Genomic DNA, 18,658 nt, shown 5'->3' with positions numbered 1-18,658 from the left:
CACTGGTAGCAGGAGGTGACTCTAGGGAAACAACAACTGAGGGCCTTAGCTCCTGATGTTAGGGCATTTCTCCCATCCGGTGCTGGGTCCAGAAAGTGATCAACTGTGTTTGCATTGACGTCTTAGTTCTTCAGATTGTATCTTTTTTCCTTTTGAAACTTTTTTATTGGGCCAAAATCTTATAATAGTGAGATTATATTTAAGATTAGTTACCATATTGAGAATATATTTATAGGGACATTGATGATAATTCTGAAGGGCATTAGTTTAAGACATTAGATACAGAAAGAGTTGTCAATTTCTGCATCAAAGATTTCATTTTGAAAATGATCATCACTTGCATTATTTGTAGTTACCAAAGGCTCAGAAAGCCAACCTGAAAGATCTCATATTAGTCAAAGATGGGATGCCTTTACTTCTGCCTTCTTTCTAAAATCTGTATGATGAGAAATGAAGTACCTGTAAGTTAGTAACATACTTGGGCAGCAGTTACTGACATACTTAGAATTTACAGACGCTTCACAGAATGGCTAGTGATTATGCTTCTAGTTGGTAAAATAGCTAGCTGATTAGTCCCGGCAGAAATGACATATCCTGAGCTAGAACTACTGTCATACCTTGGTAATGGGAAATAAATTCTTTAAGATCAGAAACAATGTCAGTTGTATTTAAAATGACACTGGAAACCACATTGTAATGGACAATTGTGCAGAGGTGAGCAGGGAGTAAAAAGAGATAATAGGATTTTAAAAATTTGATTTTATTGGTTCTCTCCTCTATTTGCATTTTTCATCAGGATAACCTCTGCCTGTAAGTTCTACCCTGGAAATTTTTTTCTCCTTCAATTTATTCTGGGTGTCTGGGTTGATTGAAAGGCAATAAATGCATAGTCTTAGAAAGCCTGAATGGGTTGACAGAATTTTTGGTCTCTCTGAAAATTCATCTATTGATTTGACAAGACAGTTAGATTTTGTGCAGTTTGGAATACTGTAGTCATCATTTCAAGACAACACAAAGCCGAAGCAAAGGCTTCAGGAGAAGTACTGGTATGTCTGGACATCTGGAACATCTCTGAATCTCTTACTGGAGGAAACATCCAGATGGCACCTAGTCTGTCCACAATTGAGGAGGAGGAGGAGAGACTCCTAACTGATAAGTTTAGCTATGCTCTTAGAAATCTCCAGAGAAGGACCACTACCACACTGCCCCCCATATTAATCCTAGGCATACCTCTAAGCTACAGTTCTTCTGGTACAATTAAAATTCACTACATACAGTTACACTTGGTTTATTTTTAGTAATCTTTGAGAAATCATGGAAGTTGTACCAGAAGGTGGGATATCACCAATATTGTTCAAGTTTTCAGAAGATAGAGCCTCAAAATGTTAATATCTGGAAAAATATTCTTTAAGGATGACTTAATAGAAAGAAAATGGTGAATCACAAAATGCCAATATGAAGTCATGACGAATGGATGGTGTTAGAGTGACTCAATTTTTAATTTTCTGAATGGGATCCTCAACTGATGGTTCAAAGGAACATTGTGGATGTGGTCCATTCTGATTTTAGTGAGGCGCTGGTAAGGATGAACAACATCCTGGCAGGGAAGATTAGGGAATGTGAACCAGATCACAGTATGGCCATTGGGTTCATAGGTATTCCAATGGTTCCATCTAAAAGACACTAATGTTAAGTAGCAGGGTCTCTAGTGGTGTGTTAGATAACTCGGTACTGTCAACATTTTCATTGCTATCACAGAAAAAAAGAGAACATACAATTTAATTCAACTAACGTGTATTGAGTGGCAACTACATGTATGTAGTATGTACTAGGCTGAGGGAAGAAACTATAATAAGAAATCAATCAGTATCCAACGTAGTATCTTGGAAAGAGGAAGACATTTGAAATAAGAAGATCTGGATATTTCTCTGTTTTGTTATTTGCCACATATGTGACCTTAGACAAGTCAATTCATATTTCTGTGCCTCAGTTTAACCTATCTTCATGTTGGGAAAATAGGGATAATTATCTAAAAGAATTATTGTGAGTTTCATGTGAAACTGTATGATAGTACTTCATAAAAGGAGAGAAGATGCTTCGTTGAGCATGTATTATCTCACTTGATCTGTAGGAAACGTTGTCAGGTTATATATTATGACTTCATTTTATAGTGAGAAAACTGAGGCACAGAGCTTAAATGAAACCTTAATGCTATTCTAGCACAGATGAGGAGGGAAGAGGTGCATCAAGGGAGAAGAAAAAAAGAAGTGATATTTGAGTGGTGCCATATTGGTTGTGTAAGAATTTTCTAGGTGCAAGTGTGGTGGAAAGGTGTTTTAGGAGAAGAAAACAGCATGGTCAGAAGCATAGCAGTGTGAATATGCTGATATATTTCAAGAAAGATGATTGGACAGATTTTGCTAAAGCATCAGTAATAGTAGCTTCAGGAAAGAGTGACGGAGATGGTGGTAGAAAAGGTAAGCTAGGATCAGATTCTTGATTATGTTGACACTAGGAACCAGTGATGACTTAGGACCAGATACAAAGTAAAGATCACTGAGGCTTTGGGAAGGTATTCTGGGGTCAGAGTGCAGAATGGAATGGAGAAGCTGAATTTTCTGGGAGATATTTGGGAATTTCTCACAGTAGATCCAGAAAAAGGCTTTAAGCTAGAGCATTGCTAATAAGGGTGGGTGGATTCAACCATTTTTGGTGGCACATTGAAGGGGCAGGTGCTCAAGAGAGAGAGGTTAATATCTTAGCTATTATGGATTCTATCAGCAAAGCAAACCAAGAACTAGAATTCCAGGTGACTGAACTTGTGAATAATAATTCCTTTCTAGTTTGCTATCATCTTGAGAGCTGTCAATATATATGTTCAATTAAGAATACATTGCATATGAAAAGCCTTGAACTTTAAAACTGAGCTAGCTCTGATTTTGACATTGAAGTCCCAGTGACGCAACTTGCACACCTAAGTGAACAGGAGAAAACAGAGACCCATGTACCACTGAAAATAACTCTTCACTACAGATGTCATTCTTTAATAGCAGGTATCATTTTTATAAAAAGTGTTTTCTGAGAAACACTTTTTCAGAAGATTATCTCTATCTGCATAAGGGGATCAAAATGTAATTCTTGGTTTTGTACTTTTGCAGTCTAGGAGTTGATGTTTTTTCCAATAGGACTTCCATATGTATTAACACAAAATGAATATATGGGAAGGAGAAATGAGGAGGAAGGAAGAGCGTATTGTAATTTTGGTGAAATACATTCTGGAAGGTGTACTCATTGGATTTTGTTTTTTTAATAAGTACACCAAAGATGTCCTCTTGTTAAATAAGGTTTTGTAAAACAAGATCACTGGATTCACCTCCGGGATTCAAGAACTTCCTAATGCAAAATGAATTTACCTTGGGAAAGGCTCTACGGATTTAATCAAATCATTAATGGGATTTATGACACCCCAAATAAAACAAATTACTAATAAAATTAGGATAGTGCCTTTTCCCACAAAACAGATACAACCATGAACTTGAAAAATACGATCAAGATCTAATTTAAAAGGCATCTCTGTGTTTAGAGAAGGTGAAGAGGAATTTGCTTTAGCCAATTAGCACCCTCTCATTTTTTTGCTTTTGTTACTTCCTGTCTAAATACAGCTATTCTTAGAGCTGAGGTATATCGGCAGTCCTAATAAGGTAGCGAACCTACAAATTATTTTCTCTATTACTTACGCTTTCTGACTCTTCGTGTCATAAGAAGCCTGGACTGGTTACAGGTTGGACACTTAGCTACAGGCAAATCCAAACTCAAATCATCCCAGATGGGGGCTGGGTTTTTGTTGTTGTTTGTTTTGGGAAGAATCTGAATGCCCCTTTGCTTCCTCAGTAATCTGTTCCTATATGTCCTAGCCAGATCCCACGGCATGGGAAGGTTTTCACCTCTGTGGTGAGTTGAGAGACATTCTCAGCATTCTATAAGCATGATAGAGATTTTCTCTCTTTGTCTCTCTTTCCCAGCCGGGATGCTCCTCTCTGCCATCAGAGTTAGGACATCATCATGTGTGTGGATAAAAACTCCAGAAATGACAGTGATGCTGGTGGGCATTTAGGAGTAGATTAGAAAACTGACAGTCCCAGGCTAACAGAAACTATCCTCCAAAGACAGGAGCTAAGGAGGCGACCCAATTAGTCTTTACTTCTCTAATTTCCCTGATTACATATCTCCTTTTACCCCCTGTGCTATACCTAGTAAGTTCCCCCAGACATAGACCTAATCAAGAAGGCAGAATACTGATGGCAATGCAATTTAAAGGAGAGCTGTGTTGCGCGAAGATATGTGGCCGACAATGGGACCCAAACCACCAGAAGCCCCTGAGGCATAAAAAGCAGCTGGGCCCGATAACGTGTTACTGTGGATTTCAAAGCAAATGAGGACAGAGACAACTGCATGTCAGCTCACGGCCGGGAAGCTTCACTGGCAAGAGGGCAACTTCCTGAGGCCCGGGGTGTGGAAGGAACAGCAGCCTCCATCATACTCTCTGCTTGAATTTGCAGATTCTGAGGGGGTACTTTTTGGGCTAGAGTTCTTGGTCGTGGGTCCCTGGGTGGGTGTTAAGAATCCCTGGAAAGAAGGTAACTGTCTGCAGATCTCCATAAATGAGGGCTGTGGGACGTGCTGTGTCACAAGAGAAGGTCTTAATCAGGCCAGAGGATTTTCTCTTTAAACACTGTGAAGAACTTTCCGTATGCTGAGGTCCAGCTGGTGCCGAGTTCGTCTTTGGACTCTATCTGTTATGCAGTGAAGCAGAGGGTAGGAGAGGGCAGACTCTGCAGCCTAACTTCCTGGTCAGTCCTGGCTCCTCAGTAGCTACTTAAGAGATGTTGTGAACACGAGCAAAGTACTGAGCCCAACTAAAGCTCAGTTTTACCACCTGCAAAATGGGCACAATGACAGTATGTGAGATTCGAAGAATGCCTGGTGCAGAGGAGGTTTCTAAACATCGTACAGGTTAGATCAAATAGGTCTGATGCGGCGGGCAGAGGACCTGTCAGAGAGTCAAAGTTTGACAGGTTATGTCACTTTGGTGGCCACTGTTAAGGTCCGTGGCAACAACAGTAAAGAAAGAGTGGCAGAGGAGGTGATGGACCAAGTCAGGAAAGTGTTATGTGCCGAGGTCACAGGAAAAATGGGGAGAAGTATCGTGGCCTACACTGGGCACGGCTTAACATCTTAGAGCTTTACAGGAAAAGAACAAAGCAAACCATGGTGATAAATTAAGAGGAATATTGGAAGCGTGGTGAAATTATCATCGCTGTTTCTTTTTATTTGTGCTTATTGTGTGGTGGTGGGGTGATTACCAGTTTTATTTGAATGTTTTATAAGCTGTTAGATTTATTTACTGCAAACGAACAGATAAATAGGGACGTTATTCAGCTGTGTCGTGGCACGGGCTCCCCATCAGCTCTTCCACTGACTTGTAGACACGGTTAATTAAGAGGCAAGGGCATCGTGCAGCGGGGCGGGGGGGAGCTGGATCTGCTGGATGATTCATCTTACTGGGGGAAGAGCGTATGAATCAACTCACGTGTTCAAAGTCCTGGGGTGGGAGGGAAGGTTACTGGATGGAGACCTTCGTGGTGTCTTCAGAAGGACATACCAGCAGGGTACGTCAAAGGAGTAGGATTGCCTCAATATGCTTGGATTTGATGGAAACTGGAATAACTCCTCTTTTCCAATCCTGGTGTTCACAATTATACTTTTTCATATTTTTTTCTCGAGGGTGCCTTCTTACAACAAGGTGTCTTTAATCCTAAGCCCAAGGAGCTCTGCAAACACTATTCTTTTTTCTCTCTTTCTTTCTTTTTCTTTTTTTTTTTTTTAGATTTTATTATTTGACAGAGACACAACAAGAGAGGAAACACAAGCAAGGAATGTGGGAGGGGGAGAAGCAGGCTTCCGGCTGAGCAGGGAGCCCAGCGTGGGGCTTGATCCCAAAACCCTGGTATCATGACCTGAGCCAAAGGCAGACACTCAATGACTGAGCCACCAAGGTGCCCCAAACACTGTTCTTCCACATTTCCATCGTGGTCTATTCTCATTTACCACTCACAGGTGACATGTCACCTCCACAGGGAGGCCTTCTGTGACTCTGTGTAAAGTGGCCCCCATCAGCCACCCATGCATGACCTTGCTTTACTCTCAGCAAAACAGGGTAGCTTAGTGGTTCAGTGCATGGGATGTGGAGCCAGGTTCCCAGAGTTCAAACCCCAGCTCTCTCCCTTCAATGTGTGACACTGGGTATGCTAATTAACCCCTAGCCTTAGTTTCTTTACCTGTAAAGTGGAAACGTTGAACATTTTTTTCTTCTGGGACTGCTGTGAGGGCTCACACACGCATGTCACACCATGTCCAGTGTATTGTAATACGTCTGGTATGGTAGTCCTTGTAGTTTTGGACATCATCGTCATCTGAAATCACCTTTTTATTTATTGCTATTGACTCTAGCCCGCTGTTAGAATCTAAGTACCACAAAAGCAGGGACTTTTTATTGTTTAATGCTGGGTTACAGGATCTAGAACAGGCTCCAGAGTAGGAACTCAAGAGACATTAATTGAATGAATAATCAATCTATGAGTATTTAAGAAGTGAGCTTGTCGAGTTTCAGGCCAGGCAGCAAAAGCAGTGGTCCTGAGCTGACCGAACCACAACACAGAGAGAACGCGAGCTACAGGTTCTCTTGCCTAGACTGAAATACGAACTATTTTTCTGCTTGGACAGCCCACTTTTCTTGTAGATTCAAAATTGTGCAGGACCTTATGATCTCACATTAGTCAAGTGAAAGCAATAATTTTTTTTTGTTCAAAAAATTATCTCATGAGACCAAAGTATACTAAATATTACTTTGTCAAACTATACCTCACCTTTCCCACCCTTCTTTCCTGGGACACACCTCCTACAAACCAGTAAAAGCCACTGAAAGTGACGTACGAACACAGACAGAACACAGGTGAAAGGAAGCCGTCTTGACTTCTAGAGACAGGAATGCTAAGACTGAATCTTGCTACCATTACAGTGACACTAACCACCCTACAGCTTGCTTTCAGAATTCCAAACTTGCTCATGCTACACACGTTGTGATTCATAAATATCTTGGGTTCAGTAAGGCAGGAAAAATAAAAATAGTCCTAAGGATAGAGTCGGGGTTTTTTTTCCTCCACCATCTCACTCTGTAACGGGCCTCTGTAGGGTAAAGCCCCGACAGACGGAGCTGCCCGGTGCCTCTCCTTTGCTTCCAACCCTGTTAAAGGTTAAGGATGCTCCAAATTTGCCCTTCAGATGGTAGGACAGCTCAACAAAAGGTCGTTCACGGAAGGGCCTGCTTCCCTACCTCCTTCCTTTTTCTCACTGAAGAATTCACGTCAAAGAAAGTACCCAACTCTGACTTATAGGCGGCCGCTGGTTTCTGATGACTTATATATGGTTTTTAAGCCCAATGATAATGACTCTTAACCATCCCTGACAATGCTACGGTAACCCTGAAGAAAAGAGCTATCAGATGCTCTCAACTCCCAAACTGGAAAAGGTCATGCCGGCCACATCTCTCATACTTTTGGGTGCTGCGTGCTCTCCCGCATACAGTAAATATTGTTTGAGGGACTGGTTAGTGTGTTGTAAAATTGATAAGACTCAGGTTGCCCAAGGCATTTCATAAATTTCATAGGTCTTAATTTATGTTGCTATAGTAACCGAAATGGTGGAATTTCCCGAGATTAGGAGGCTTTTGTATCCTTACCCTTAAAATGATAATAATGTAGATTATGACTCCAGATGTGGTCTTTGCTGTTGTAGGAACATGTGCTCTGTATGTTGAGTATTCCATGGATGCTAAGGTATGATTGAATGTGCAATAATTATAATTTCAACTAAGATTCCTCACGCCTAACCTGATTTTTCTTATTTACGTGTGTGAGTCTTGATGGCCAAAAGGTTAGGAAAATGGACTGTCTTCCTCTACAGAGAAAGGGGGGATTGGAAGGGAGAAGCAGAATTCTTACAAGTAGCCATTCTAGAATGCTCGTCTTAAGGACTGATGTGAATTTGGCTCACCTTCACCATCAAAGGGAATTTCTAGCAAATGCTGAAGACCTTGGTGCATTATTAACAAGTGTTTTAAGAAAAGACACTCTTTGGAGGGATTTAGTGCCTCAGCAAAGTCTGAAGTGAGAATGAGAGAATTAATGAAGCCCCTACCTTGAGACAGGAAAATAACTGAGAACCCGATGGGCTGCTCAAGGTCATAGACATTAATTATATGGACCCAAAGCAGCCAGGAAATTCGATGCAAATGACCTAGGATTGACCTGAGACAGGAGTATGTCCCTTCCCAGAGCCCAGCTTACCTTATATCCTGATGATTTGATGTGCACGCCGCGTTTGGTCAGAGTAGATTTCATTCGGATGAAAAAGGAACGTTCAAGGGTGTTGTCAGTGGTTAGCAGACTGGGGCTGGTTGACTCCACTGAAGAATACAAAAAATATATACACACATGATTTAGATGTCTACACAGCCCCTCACAGCTACCGCTCAGGTGCAATCCTTAAGTTCACTAAAACTAAATGACTGATGGGTGCTAAGAGCGTAGTAATCAATTTACCTCATTTAGAAAATGTTTACTTTGCAGAAAATAAAAAAGAAAAATTAATGAATCCAAAGTAACTCCATTCCAGTTTCTAGCAGGAGAGGCCTTTTAAATTCCAGCAGCTCCCCAAGTAGGGTCTTAAGTAAGTAAGTAACAGCAGCCACCCCTCGAGGCTTGCCAGGTGCACAGGGATGGAATAGTCAGGAGAAAGGAGGACACCATCGATTTACAGAATCAACTAACACTGAGGCAGGCAGGAGGCTGATGGGGAGTACAGATCTCTGGCTCTTTGTTCTCCCTGCAAATCCCTTCTTGTAACATTTGCCCACTGGGCAGTTCTGAGGACAATGGGACTGTATCCTGGCCAGGGTCCTTGCCCTCCTGAGCTGGTCTTTGTTGTGGGGAATGAGAAAGCATTAAGTCTTCTCTACTGACTCATGACAGAGGGCTGAGAATGGAGTGTATAGACAGAAAGGAATAAAAACCACCAACAGTATTGTCCACTGCTGTCTCTAATGACTGTTTGCCTTCCACCCCCATCGGAAAAGGATATTAACAAATAATCATCTCCTCTCTTAAGCGAGACAGTTACTCTTTCGCTTCATACATTTGTAGACTAAGCGGAATGCTTCTTTACTTCTGAAACTTAAAAGGGTAGTTTTCAGTCTTGTTGATATAAAAGTATCTTTCTGCAAACAGACCAGAAGGCCACATAAATCTGCCTTCTGAGGGATTTTTATCCATTTAAGTGATTTCCTGCAAAGAAATTAATTTTGGTACTTTTAAGCCTAATCGATACTGTCTAATTTCACTCTTTTAAACTAGTACTTTAAAGTTTAAAATATTTTTCTGAGTCTAAAATTAAAAAAATATATATCCAACAACAAACAAGATTTGTTTTGAGAAACCTAACACAAGTTTTCTCACGAATTTTTCACCCACGAGGGGTGGGGGTAAAGAAATAGGGGTCACAAAGGAACTTGTAAGAATTAAGCAGGTATGAAAATAGTTATTAAAACACAAAGAAAAAGAGGAAAAACAAGCTTTGAACTTCAAGAAACATATTCCATCTATTTCTAAGGGAAAGAAATACCCATTTTTTAGATGAAACTTAATGCTCAGAAGGGAGAATAGGAGCTCCTATAATACAGAAACCTTATTGTTTGTGGTCTGTGGCTTTTCTTGTAGCACTCCTGTCTAAACAGGACTGTATTTTCCTATGTTTGTGGCACTTCTGTTCTGGGGTGAGGGAGCCTCTGACAAGTAACCCTTTCTTATGTGTCTCTCTTAAGATTTTCTTTTCTTTCTTTCTTTCTTTTTTTTTTTTTTTTGTTTTAGAAAGCATGGATCTGATGTCATTTTAAATGTACAGCTTTTTATCACTCGAGGGAAAAGCAGAGCTATGTTATATTTAGTACTTTCATTTCTTCTGATTAAATATGAATTACTATGAAATTTTTCTCATCATCTAACACGCCATAATACGCCAACAGCTTTTTAATACACTATATAAGCACAAACTTCTGCTCTAAGAGTTTAATTTGCCCCTCTAATCCAATCACATCAACCTTATTTCTCTTATCAGAGATTCCCATTTTGAATTAAATGAGCTCATTAGTTTTAATCAAAAGCAGAGAGATCAAAACTTAAACGTAAATGCTTTAGATCAGAACTGTCAGTCAGCCGTGCAGTTCTATTTTACTAAAACACAAGATCAGAGACCCTTAGAACCAATTTTTTCTCGTAAGGGATGCCGAGAGCTTGAAGATGCTATATCCTTTTTTTTTTTTTTTCCTTTCCTCTCCTTTCCAAGGACAGATTATACATTTAAGGTTAGACTTCATTTATAGCAGTTTCTCATCCTGGTGGAAATGGAAAAGTATGCCAATCTACTGTTGTCCCTTTCACATTTATTGGCACTGGTCCTCAGAGACTTGAACTAACGGGAAGCCATCAGAATCCACACCACAAACTCGGCCTTAAAAATTCAGCTCTGTTCAGCAGGATCGTGTTTGCAATAGCTGAGGAAAAATGAAACTTCCCGCAGAAGTGAGATGTATTTTAGGGCCAGGGTCCTGGGGTACCGTGACCCCAGGAGAAAGAAACTGCCTCCACTCCAGAAGAGTGAAGAATTCAGGCATCATTAGAAACTATTGTTTCCAGGACGGAGAATTGTGGAGTACAACACTTCGTGGGCACGGCTGCTTCCTGCTGAGTGACAAGCTTTGTATGAGCTGTGGGGGCTGAACACGATGTCCTGGGCTGACTGAGGCCCCGCACACAACAAACCCCCCCCCACCACACACACACCTTGTGTTACAACGGTAATTGCCTAAACATACAGGGGTGGCAGTAATTAAACCTAGGACCACTGGTGGGAGAGGAATGCTAAGGTCAGGTTTTGCTCCATTGAAGCTGAGATTTAAGATCTAAAGTGGTCTTTGAGCTTTATTTCCCACCATGGGGGAATGGGGAGTTGAGGAGAAAGTGAGGCAGCAACTTAGAAAAGAGATGGATTTCTGATAAAGATTTTCCTTTTTATTCCATATGACTTTCTAGTTCTGAGGGTGGGGCGGGAGTAACATGCCATGCTGTCCCTCTCAAAGGGACATGTAACAAACTCGTTCACAGCACACGCTGGCCTTGGCCATGCTTCCTTCAAGGGCTAGCAAATACATGCTGGTTATCCCAGCTATGACAATGGCGGCTCTCTTGTGAAAGATGTGTTAGCCGCAGGTGACAGGCAACAGTGGTAGCTTTCCAAGAGAAGCTATCTGAGTGTCTCGGGTGAGAAGCAAGATTTTGATGAGGGCTCTCTCAGGAGAGTGTAGCCTTGGTGATGTGCAACGTGCCTGTGGCATTGAATAGAGAATGTGTGTGTACACATGTGTGCATATATGTATTTGTGTGTATGGGTGTGTGTGAAGAGGACAGGGTGGCAGGAGAGGGGTCCTTAAGACTGTGCCCTATAGAGATGGAGGGCCAGTCTATGCCAAAGAAGCATTTTAGAGTGCTTTCTAGAGATCAGATGCTTTCCTGTCAGCTTTTTTGAGGCAGGCCATGATTGCTGCGTGCTCTGATAAGAAATTTGGGATTCAGAGAAGCTCCATCCGCTTCCGGAGACAGAGGAGAAATTTATGGCTGAAACTGGATTAAGTGGTCAAAGCCCAGATAGGACCAGTTTTGACCCATGCATTATAAACAAGGAGCTGGAAAACAAAACACAAACGAGACCCACACAACTCAAAGCGAGATAAAGAAATAGACTCTCTTTTGCTGAATCTCAAGGGCCTCAACTTTTTAATAAATCTAAGTTATCTAGGCTCTTGAAATGTCAGTTTTTGCATATTTTGTAAAATTTACAGAACAATTTATAGCAAAGTTGTAATAATTTTTATGTTGGCAAATGCCACCATAATGTGAAATCATATCTGCGTTATTTCACATTTGTTTATGAATCCCTGACTAGAGCTGTACTTGCTGCTTCCTTATTAGTATGTAGGGGCAGGAGGTGACAGGGAAGCTCGAGGAAGATGAGGAGGTAGCAGGGAACCATCTAGTTCTACTGGCTAATCCTAGGGCCAGGTCCACCTGAACACTTCCAGGACTTTTTCCAGGGTCTCTGCAAATAGATGGGGCCCCAGCATAAAGAAGAGCTTTCTTTTTCATATACTATAAATGTTTTCAGTGCAACCCCATGACAGAACCTTCTAACTGCCACCAAATCCTGATTGTAGGAGGGAAGGACAAGAAAAATTAAGTTTTGAGAAAACTTGGCTGCTCCTCAGTTGCGAATGAAAGCAGTATTTTTCCTTTTGAAAGAGAGGTGTATCGGGCTATGCTGCTAACACATGTAGTTAAATATATTCTTTTCCTATTTTATTGCCTAAATGAATCTCTCCTTTTTCAGAGGTTCTGTGCATATAGGACAAACCAAAGTGCAAATAACCAAAAGGGCTTTTACAAGGGAAGAGACATTGGTTCATTTTGCAATTACCCTGATGAAGCCAAATTGTTTCATTGTCGTATTCTGTTAGCTTTGTTAGATACTGATGTATTTTAGGACTTTAGAATGAGTAGGTGTCAAGTATGTGGCAAGTTGTTTCTTTTCTTACGAAAGTTTTCCTGCTCTTCCTCAGCCCCTTGGAAGTTATCTATAGTCATATGGCTTTCTCAGGTCAAGGAAATGTGAGTCAAAGTCATGTGTCGCTTCTAGGTGGAATCTTTGAAAAGAGCCAGTCTCTTTGTAGAAAGAGGTCCTTTCTCTTTCCTTCTGCCATGGTAACTGTCAACATTTCAGATGGTGCCTGCCCTATTATCAGCCTGGGTCTTGGAAATAAGATAGCGTGGACCCTCACAGAAACAAATTTTTGTTACAATTTTGGAATCATTTTTTACTGCAGCATAACTTTGCCCATACTGACTGGATACAAATATTAGATCTTTATTATATAAAAATGTTGTTGTCCAAGTCTTCCAGATAGTCAGTGGAAGAGCACACAGACATGACATATGTTTGTCTGACGACAAAGGTCGTGATGTTGCCAAATACCACCCTTAGAGTTATTTATTTAAATCTTCATTTTATGTCTTATGCTAGGCATTCCAGGGCAAAAATGCTGACACAGGTCTAAACTGCATCCCCTTTACCACCTATGGTGGTTCCTTGTTCTCAGAGTTTAAAAGTATACATATATGTACATAAGTACATATATGTATTTACCTATGTCTAATATATTCAGGAGCTACTATTTGTTAAATGCTGACTTTCATGTAAGAAGATCTTCCCAACCTAGTTTCCCAACAGTAGGACAACCATGGTAAATAAATCTTGTCTCACAGATAGTATCACAGCAGATTTTATATTCATCCAGGATGACAAGTGTGGTCATTTAACAATGCATAAATTGTTCAATATTCCTGCTTCCAAAAGGAAGTATGGGCTAGACTTGGTGACCTACTTCTAATAAATAGCAAATGGTGGAACTGGTAGAATATGACTCAGTCACAACACGAAGAATGGGTTCTTTTTGGCTCTCTCCTGGGCCACTCACTCGGATGGAAGCCATCTGCCATATTGTGAGGACACTTGGGCAACCTGGTGGAGAGACCAGTGTTGCAAGGAACAGAGGCTTCCTAGTGAGTCATAGTCACATGACTGACCTTAGAAATGGACCCTTCTGCCCCAGTCAAGTCTTCGGATGACTACACTCTGACTGATATTTTCATCGTAACCTCAGGGAAGATCCTGAGCTAGAACTACTCAGATTAACTGTTACTGGATTCCTGACCTGTAAAAAACATGTGAAATAGCTTTAAGCAAAATATTTGGGGTGATTTGTTATGCAACGATACATGACTAATATAACACCCACATCGACCCTCTTTCTGGAAAAATCATGGCCTTGTTTTGGCATGTGACAACAACATGGGTAAAACTCCTGTAATAGTGAGAAGGAATGCATTGCCCACTGTGCCTGTACCTGGCGAATTCACATATGCAAGAAACTCTACCTGTGATGCTGATTTTTCTAAGCAGAGTTTGTGTTTTCAAAGGTAAATGCTCAATTGATTTTTTTAAATGTGCGATTTACAAAAGATGCTATCAACAGTGCCATCTACAAGATTGGGAGATCTTGAAAGGCAGGCCTGATGTCTTGCTTGTCTATTATGTGGTATCTATTCCCTGCTCTCCTCCTGCTTCCCTTACCCACCTCCCTTTGCCCCCAACCCTGGGAGCCGCAAGTGTCCAACATGGTGTTTCACATAAGTAGTCACTCCGTGTGCATGCAGAATAAATAGATGCTTTCTTTTAAGAAGCCATGGCACGCCATGCTCATGGAACATCTTGGCCCAAGACTTGGTGTTTTGTTGTTGTAGTTTATTTGTTTTTGAGGAGAGGGAGTTCTACGCCTCTCATTGTATTCATCTCCAAGGCATGTTCTGCAAAATATTTTGAGCCATGTGGTTTGGTAGTTGAAAAAGGATGGGCCCCATTTCCCCCAGAATTAGAGAATACTTCGTTCTGTTTTTGAGAGTTGGCCTTCATCCCACTGACCTGTCCTCTACCATGTGCCAGGCAACTTGGAAGGGGAGAACAGGCTTCAGTAGACTAGACTAAAATCCTTGGCCATGGAGGCAAGGCAGTGCCCACCACTTTCCATGAACACCTATTGCATCACCCTTTGGGTGCCATGCAAATGCAGTTCCAGCCTGTGAGCTCTGGCTCGGCAATCAGCCTCTAGCAGCTTCGGTTCTTGCTCTGGAGTATGACCCAAAACAAAACAAAACAAAAAACAAAAACCCAAAAAACAAAACAAAACCCACCAAAAAACAGCAACAAAAATCCCCGAATTTATTTAAGTCTCATTAGAGCCAATTCCTGCTCCCACTCAGTTGTGAGTCTTCAGCCTTGTTTAGAAACTTGTGAATCATTAACTGAAACTCTAGAGCATAGCTGTGAAAATAATTGTGGTTCAATAATGATGTAATAAACTTTTTTCAAAGTCACATTAAGGATCATCCGCCAAGAAAAAAAAAAAAAAGAATAAAGAAAAAAATAATAATCTGCCAACCCGTGCCACCTGTCAGCACACACTTGCTGGCAATATCTGCCTGCCTGGGATGAGAACCACGATGCATAAGGTTGCCTTTCAGGTTTCCTGCGGCTGGCAGGGGTTACTACTCAGTGAGGTTGTCCCCCGAGGGAGAGGAGCGTGTTCGGCTGCCGCCTGCTGTTCTGTACTTGGTGTGTGGATGATACCGCTTTGGGGAAATAGACTCAGTGTCAGAGTCAAGCTGCTACCAGTGGGTGTTTCTGTACATGACTACGAAAGCCCCAGGAAAGTTCAAGGGGAAAACCCGGGCAGTGTAAAGATGGCCTTTGAGAGTACAGGGCATCCAGTGTGGCCTGCTCTGCAGCAGGTTCTGCACTCCCAGGAACAGGCCGTACGAAGGCTGCCAGCAAGTGTTTTAAATCTTACCGGAGACGCCCTATAAATGTGGCCACTTGAGGGATCTATTCTGGGAGAGAAATATGGCGCGTCCTCCCGGGATGCTGTTGGATTCCATTACCAATATTGCGTATGGGATCGAGTGTGGCAATGCTTTTATCACGACTATAAAGTGGTTACGAGCCAATTCCTCATATAAAACATACTCAATAACATCGAGGCTCCCCCTCCCCCCTTTTCTGTTTCCTTCTTTTATTTCCTTCCTTTCTTTTTTCTCTCTTTTCCTTTCCTTTCCTTTTCTTTTCTTTTTTTTTTTTATTTTTAAACAACAAACATGATGTCAGACAAAGGGCATCAGGACTTGGTCTTTTGTAGTACAAAACAAAATAACAATACGTAAACACCTTTGTGAAGGCAGCTCAAAACCCCATGTTTTCTATTAAAAAGTCATGTTCAATCTTCACTGTTGATAGAACCGAATAGCTAACACAGAGAACATTGTATATCAGAAAGGTCAATAGTTATTATGAGCTACAAATATATTTTTTTCCATCCTTCAGGCTGTTTAGCGCATATCACAGCATGAGCAGCTGTCTCCTTTAATGCTTTTAAAATTAGAATCCCAAAGAGGAAGAAAAAAATTATGGTTGCAATGATTGCTCTTTGCTTTTGTAAGTTTACTTTAATATACTATTTTATATACATGAGTCTCCCATGCAGCCCATCCATGGGGCGGGCACCGGTTGCCAGGACCGGGTGGAATGGCCATGTTTATTTTCTGAGCATTCTGGCCAGATCTCCGTTTCAGGAGCACATGTGGGCAACACACTATGTTGTAAAATGGGGGTATAGACAGGAGTCAGGTGGCAAAGGCACTTGCAAACACACGCATATGCATTCTGCCTTTAAAGCTCTGTGACTGACTATAGCAGTGCCGTGGGATGAGAAGCGGTTATGGAACCCGGCTGCCAAATCAGACGGTGATTTGAGCCATTGATACACAGACGTCAACTGCAGGCCTCTCAACTGGGAGCACACCTTTTGAGGTTCTTTTTTTCTTTTTTTCAAATTTTATTTTAGCAATTTTATTGTTAAAGAATTAAATATTATGGGCTTCAAGCCCCACCAAACCTGAAACTACCCTTGCTTCTGAGCATCTTATTTATTTATTTATTTATTAACATATAATGTATTATTTACCCCCGGGGTACAGATCTGTGAATCATCAGTCTTAAACAACTCACAGCACTCACCATAGCACATACTCTCCCCAATGTCCATAACCCAGCCACCTTATCCCTCCCCGCCATCACCAGCAACCCTCAGTTTATTTCCTGAGATTGAGTCTCTTATGGTTTGTCTCCCTCCCAATCCCATCTTGTTTCATTTTTTCCTTCCCTACCCCTGAAAACCCCCACTCTGCCTCTCAAATTCCTCATATCAGTGAGATTATATGATAATTGTCTTTCTCTGATTGACTTATTTCGCTCAGCATAATACCCTCTAGTTCCATCCACGTCATCACAAATGGCAAGATTTCATTTCTTTTGATGGCTGCATAGTATTCCATTGTATATAGATACCACATCTTCTTTATCCATTCATCTGTTGATGGACATCTAGGTTCTTTCCATAGTTTGGCTATTGTAGTCATTGCATCACCTCCTTTTAAGGATTTAAAGGTGGCTCTTTGGCCTGTCCCTAGAACTTTTTGCTCTTACTCAGCATACAACCCTAAAAGACAGGATGAGGTTTTAAAGTAGCCCATGTAAGCACCTGTCAGATGTTTTATTATCACTCACTTAGTCCTTGTTCAGTTATTTAAATACTGAGTATCTACAATGAGCTAGAGTTATTTGTAAATGTAAGTGCTTACATCTTGGAGAAGGGGAAATAGGTAGAAACTTCTGGCAATGATGAACCCTATAAAGAAGAGAAATGAGGAGTAAGGGGCTGGAGAGCGAGGTGGGGTGAAGGTCAGTTGGATGGATGGGCTCACTGATGGGAGCGCTTTGGAGAAGACAGAAATTCACGTGGATAACTGAGTGAAGATGCCACACACACCTCACACTGTAATTTCAGAACATCGGGTTGGTTAAAGGCTTTATAGAAAACCATTATTTAGATAGATGTGTCCTAGTGACCAATTCTAGACATGTTATCTTTTTTGTTTTTTTTTTTCTGGTCCAAAATTAAAATAAGTGCTATACAAAAGACAAAGAATTTAACATGTAGGAAACCAGCAGAGGAATTAGTGGACACAATTGTCCAAAGTGTTCAGTGCCCCCGGATGTACCCACCAGCATTGTTCATTCTTCCGGCAACTCCAGAGGGAGCAGCTTCAGGACAGAAAGGGGAGGAAGACTGAATAAATAAATGACTTTCTTCTCTTTGGTGAGTTTTGGTAATGAAAATAAAGGGTCCTGAGCATGTTCACTGATCAAGAAGACTGAACTTAAAGGTGTATACACTGGAAATGCTCATTGAAGAATTTAAATCCTAAAGGATATTTAATCAGTGACTGAGAAAGATAAGTGAACCTCTGAAATGAGGGGGAAGAAAAAAAGGGAGGATGTGAGAGAAAAAAGAGAGGGTCGGGGGAGAGAAAGAAGTGTGATGGGAATGGCCTTGAACATCTTAATTTCAATAGAGGACATGGGAGAGGAGAGGATTTTGAAAATGAAAGCAGATATAGCAGCCCATGTGGGCAAAGCAATTGGACTGATAGAAAATAAGTAAGTAAGACTTGACAGTGGCTGGAAGTTGCTTAATTTTAAGAGCACAAATTTTCTAGAGTACCCTAATAACAGTGGCTTTGTGGTCTTTCCAGGCAGTGCTCAGGATCAGGAACTTTTCCCAGGGATGGGAGCTGGAATGATGGGAAGGAAAGAAAGTCCCTAGAGTGAGGGATTGACAAGGGTTAAAAGCAAGCAAGTGAAAGCAACAGAGTGATGGGCTGGGGAAGAGAAAAGGGTAATGGGGTGGTGACCTGGGGGAGGCAGCCAGGAAGGGGGAGTTTTGTTCAGAAGGGATTTGTGAGGATGCTGTTTATGGCTTTTA

The 18,658-nt window shown here is 41.3% G+C and overlaps 1 protein-coding gene across 1 annotated transcript in view; it reads right to left on the bottom strand.

Annotated features, from left to right (window-relative positions):
• The window catches only part of LOC116862572 (neuronal PAS domain-containing protein 3-like), a 241,677-nt gene that overhangs the window by 55,384 nt on the left and 167,635 nt on the right, over positions 1 to 18,658 (bottom strand). The window contains exon 5 of the mRNA XM_032849932.1: positions 8,406 to 8,524. Within this exon, the coding sequence (XP_032705823.1) occupies positions 8,406 to 8,524 (119 nt within the window). The remainder of the gene's footprint in view (positions 1 to 8,405; positions 8,525 to 18,658) is intronic.

This window comes from Lontra canadensis, unplaced genomic scaffold, assembly GCF_010015895.1.
Source record: "Lontra canadensis isolate GAN:19392208 unplaced genomic scaffold, GSC_riverotter_1.0 scaffold262, whole genome shotgun sequence".
In the NCBI taxonomy this organism is placed as follows: domain Eukaryota; kingdom Metazoa; phylum Chordata; class Mammalia; order Carnivora; family Mustelidae; genus Lontra; species Lontra canadensis.
Note: the sequence above shows the minus strand (reverse complement) of the source record. Positions and strands in the feature narration are given on the sequence as shown.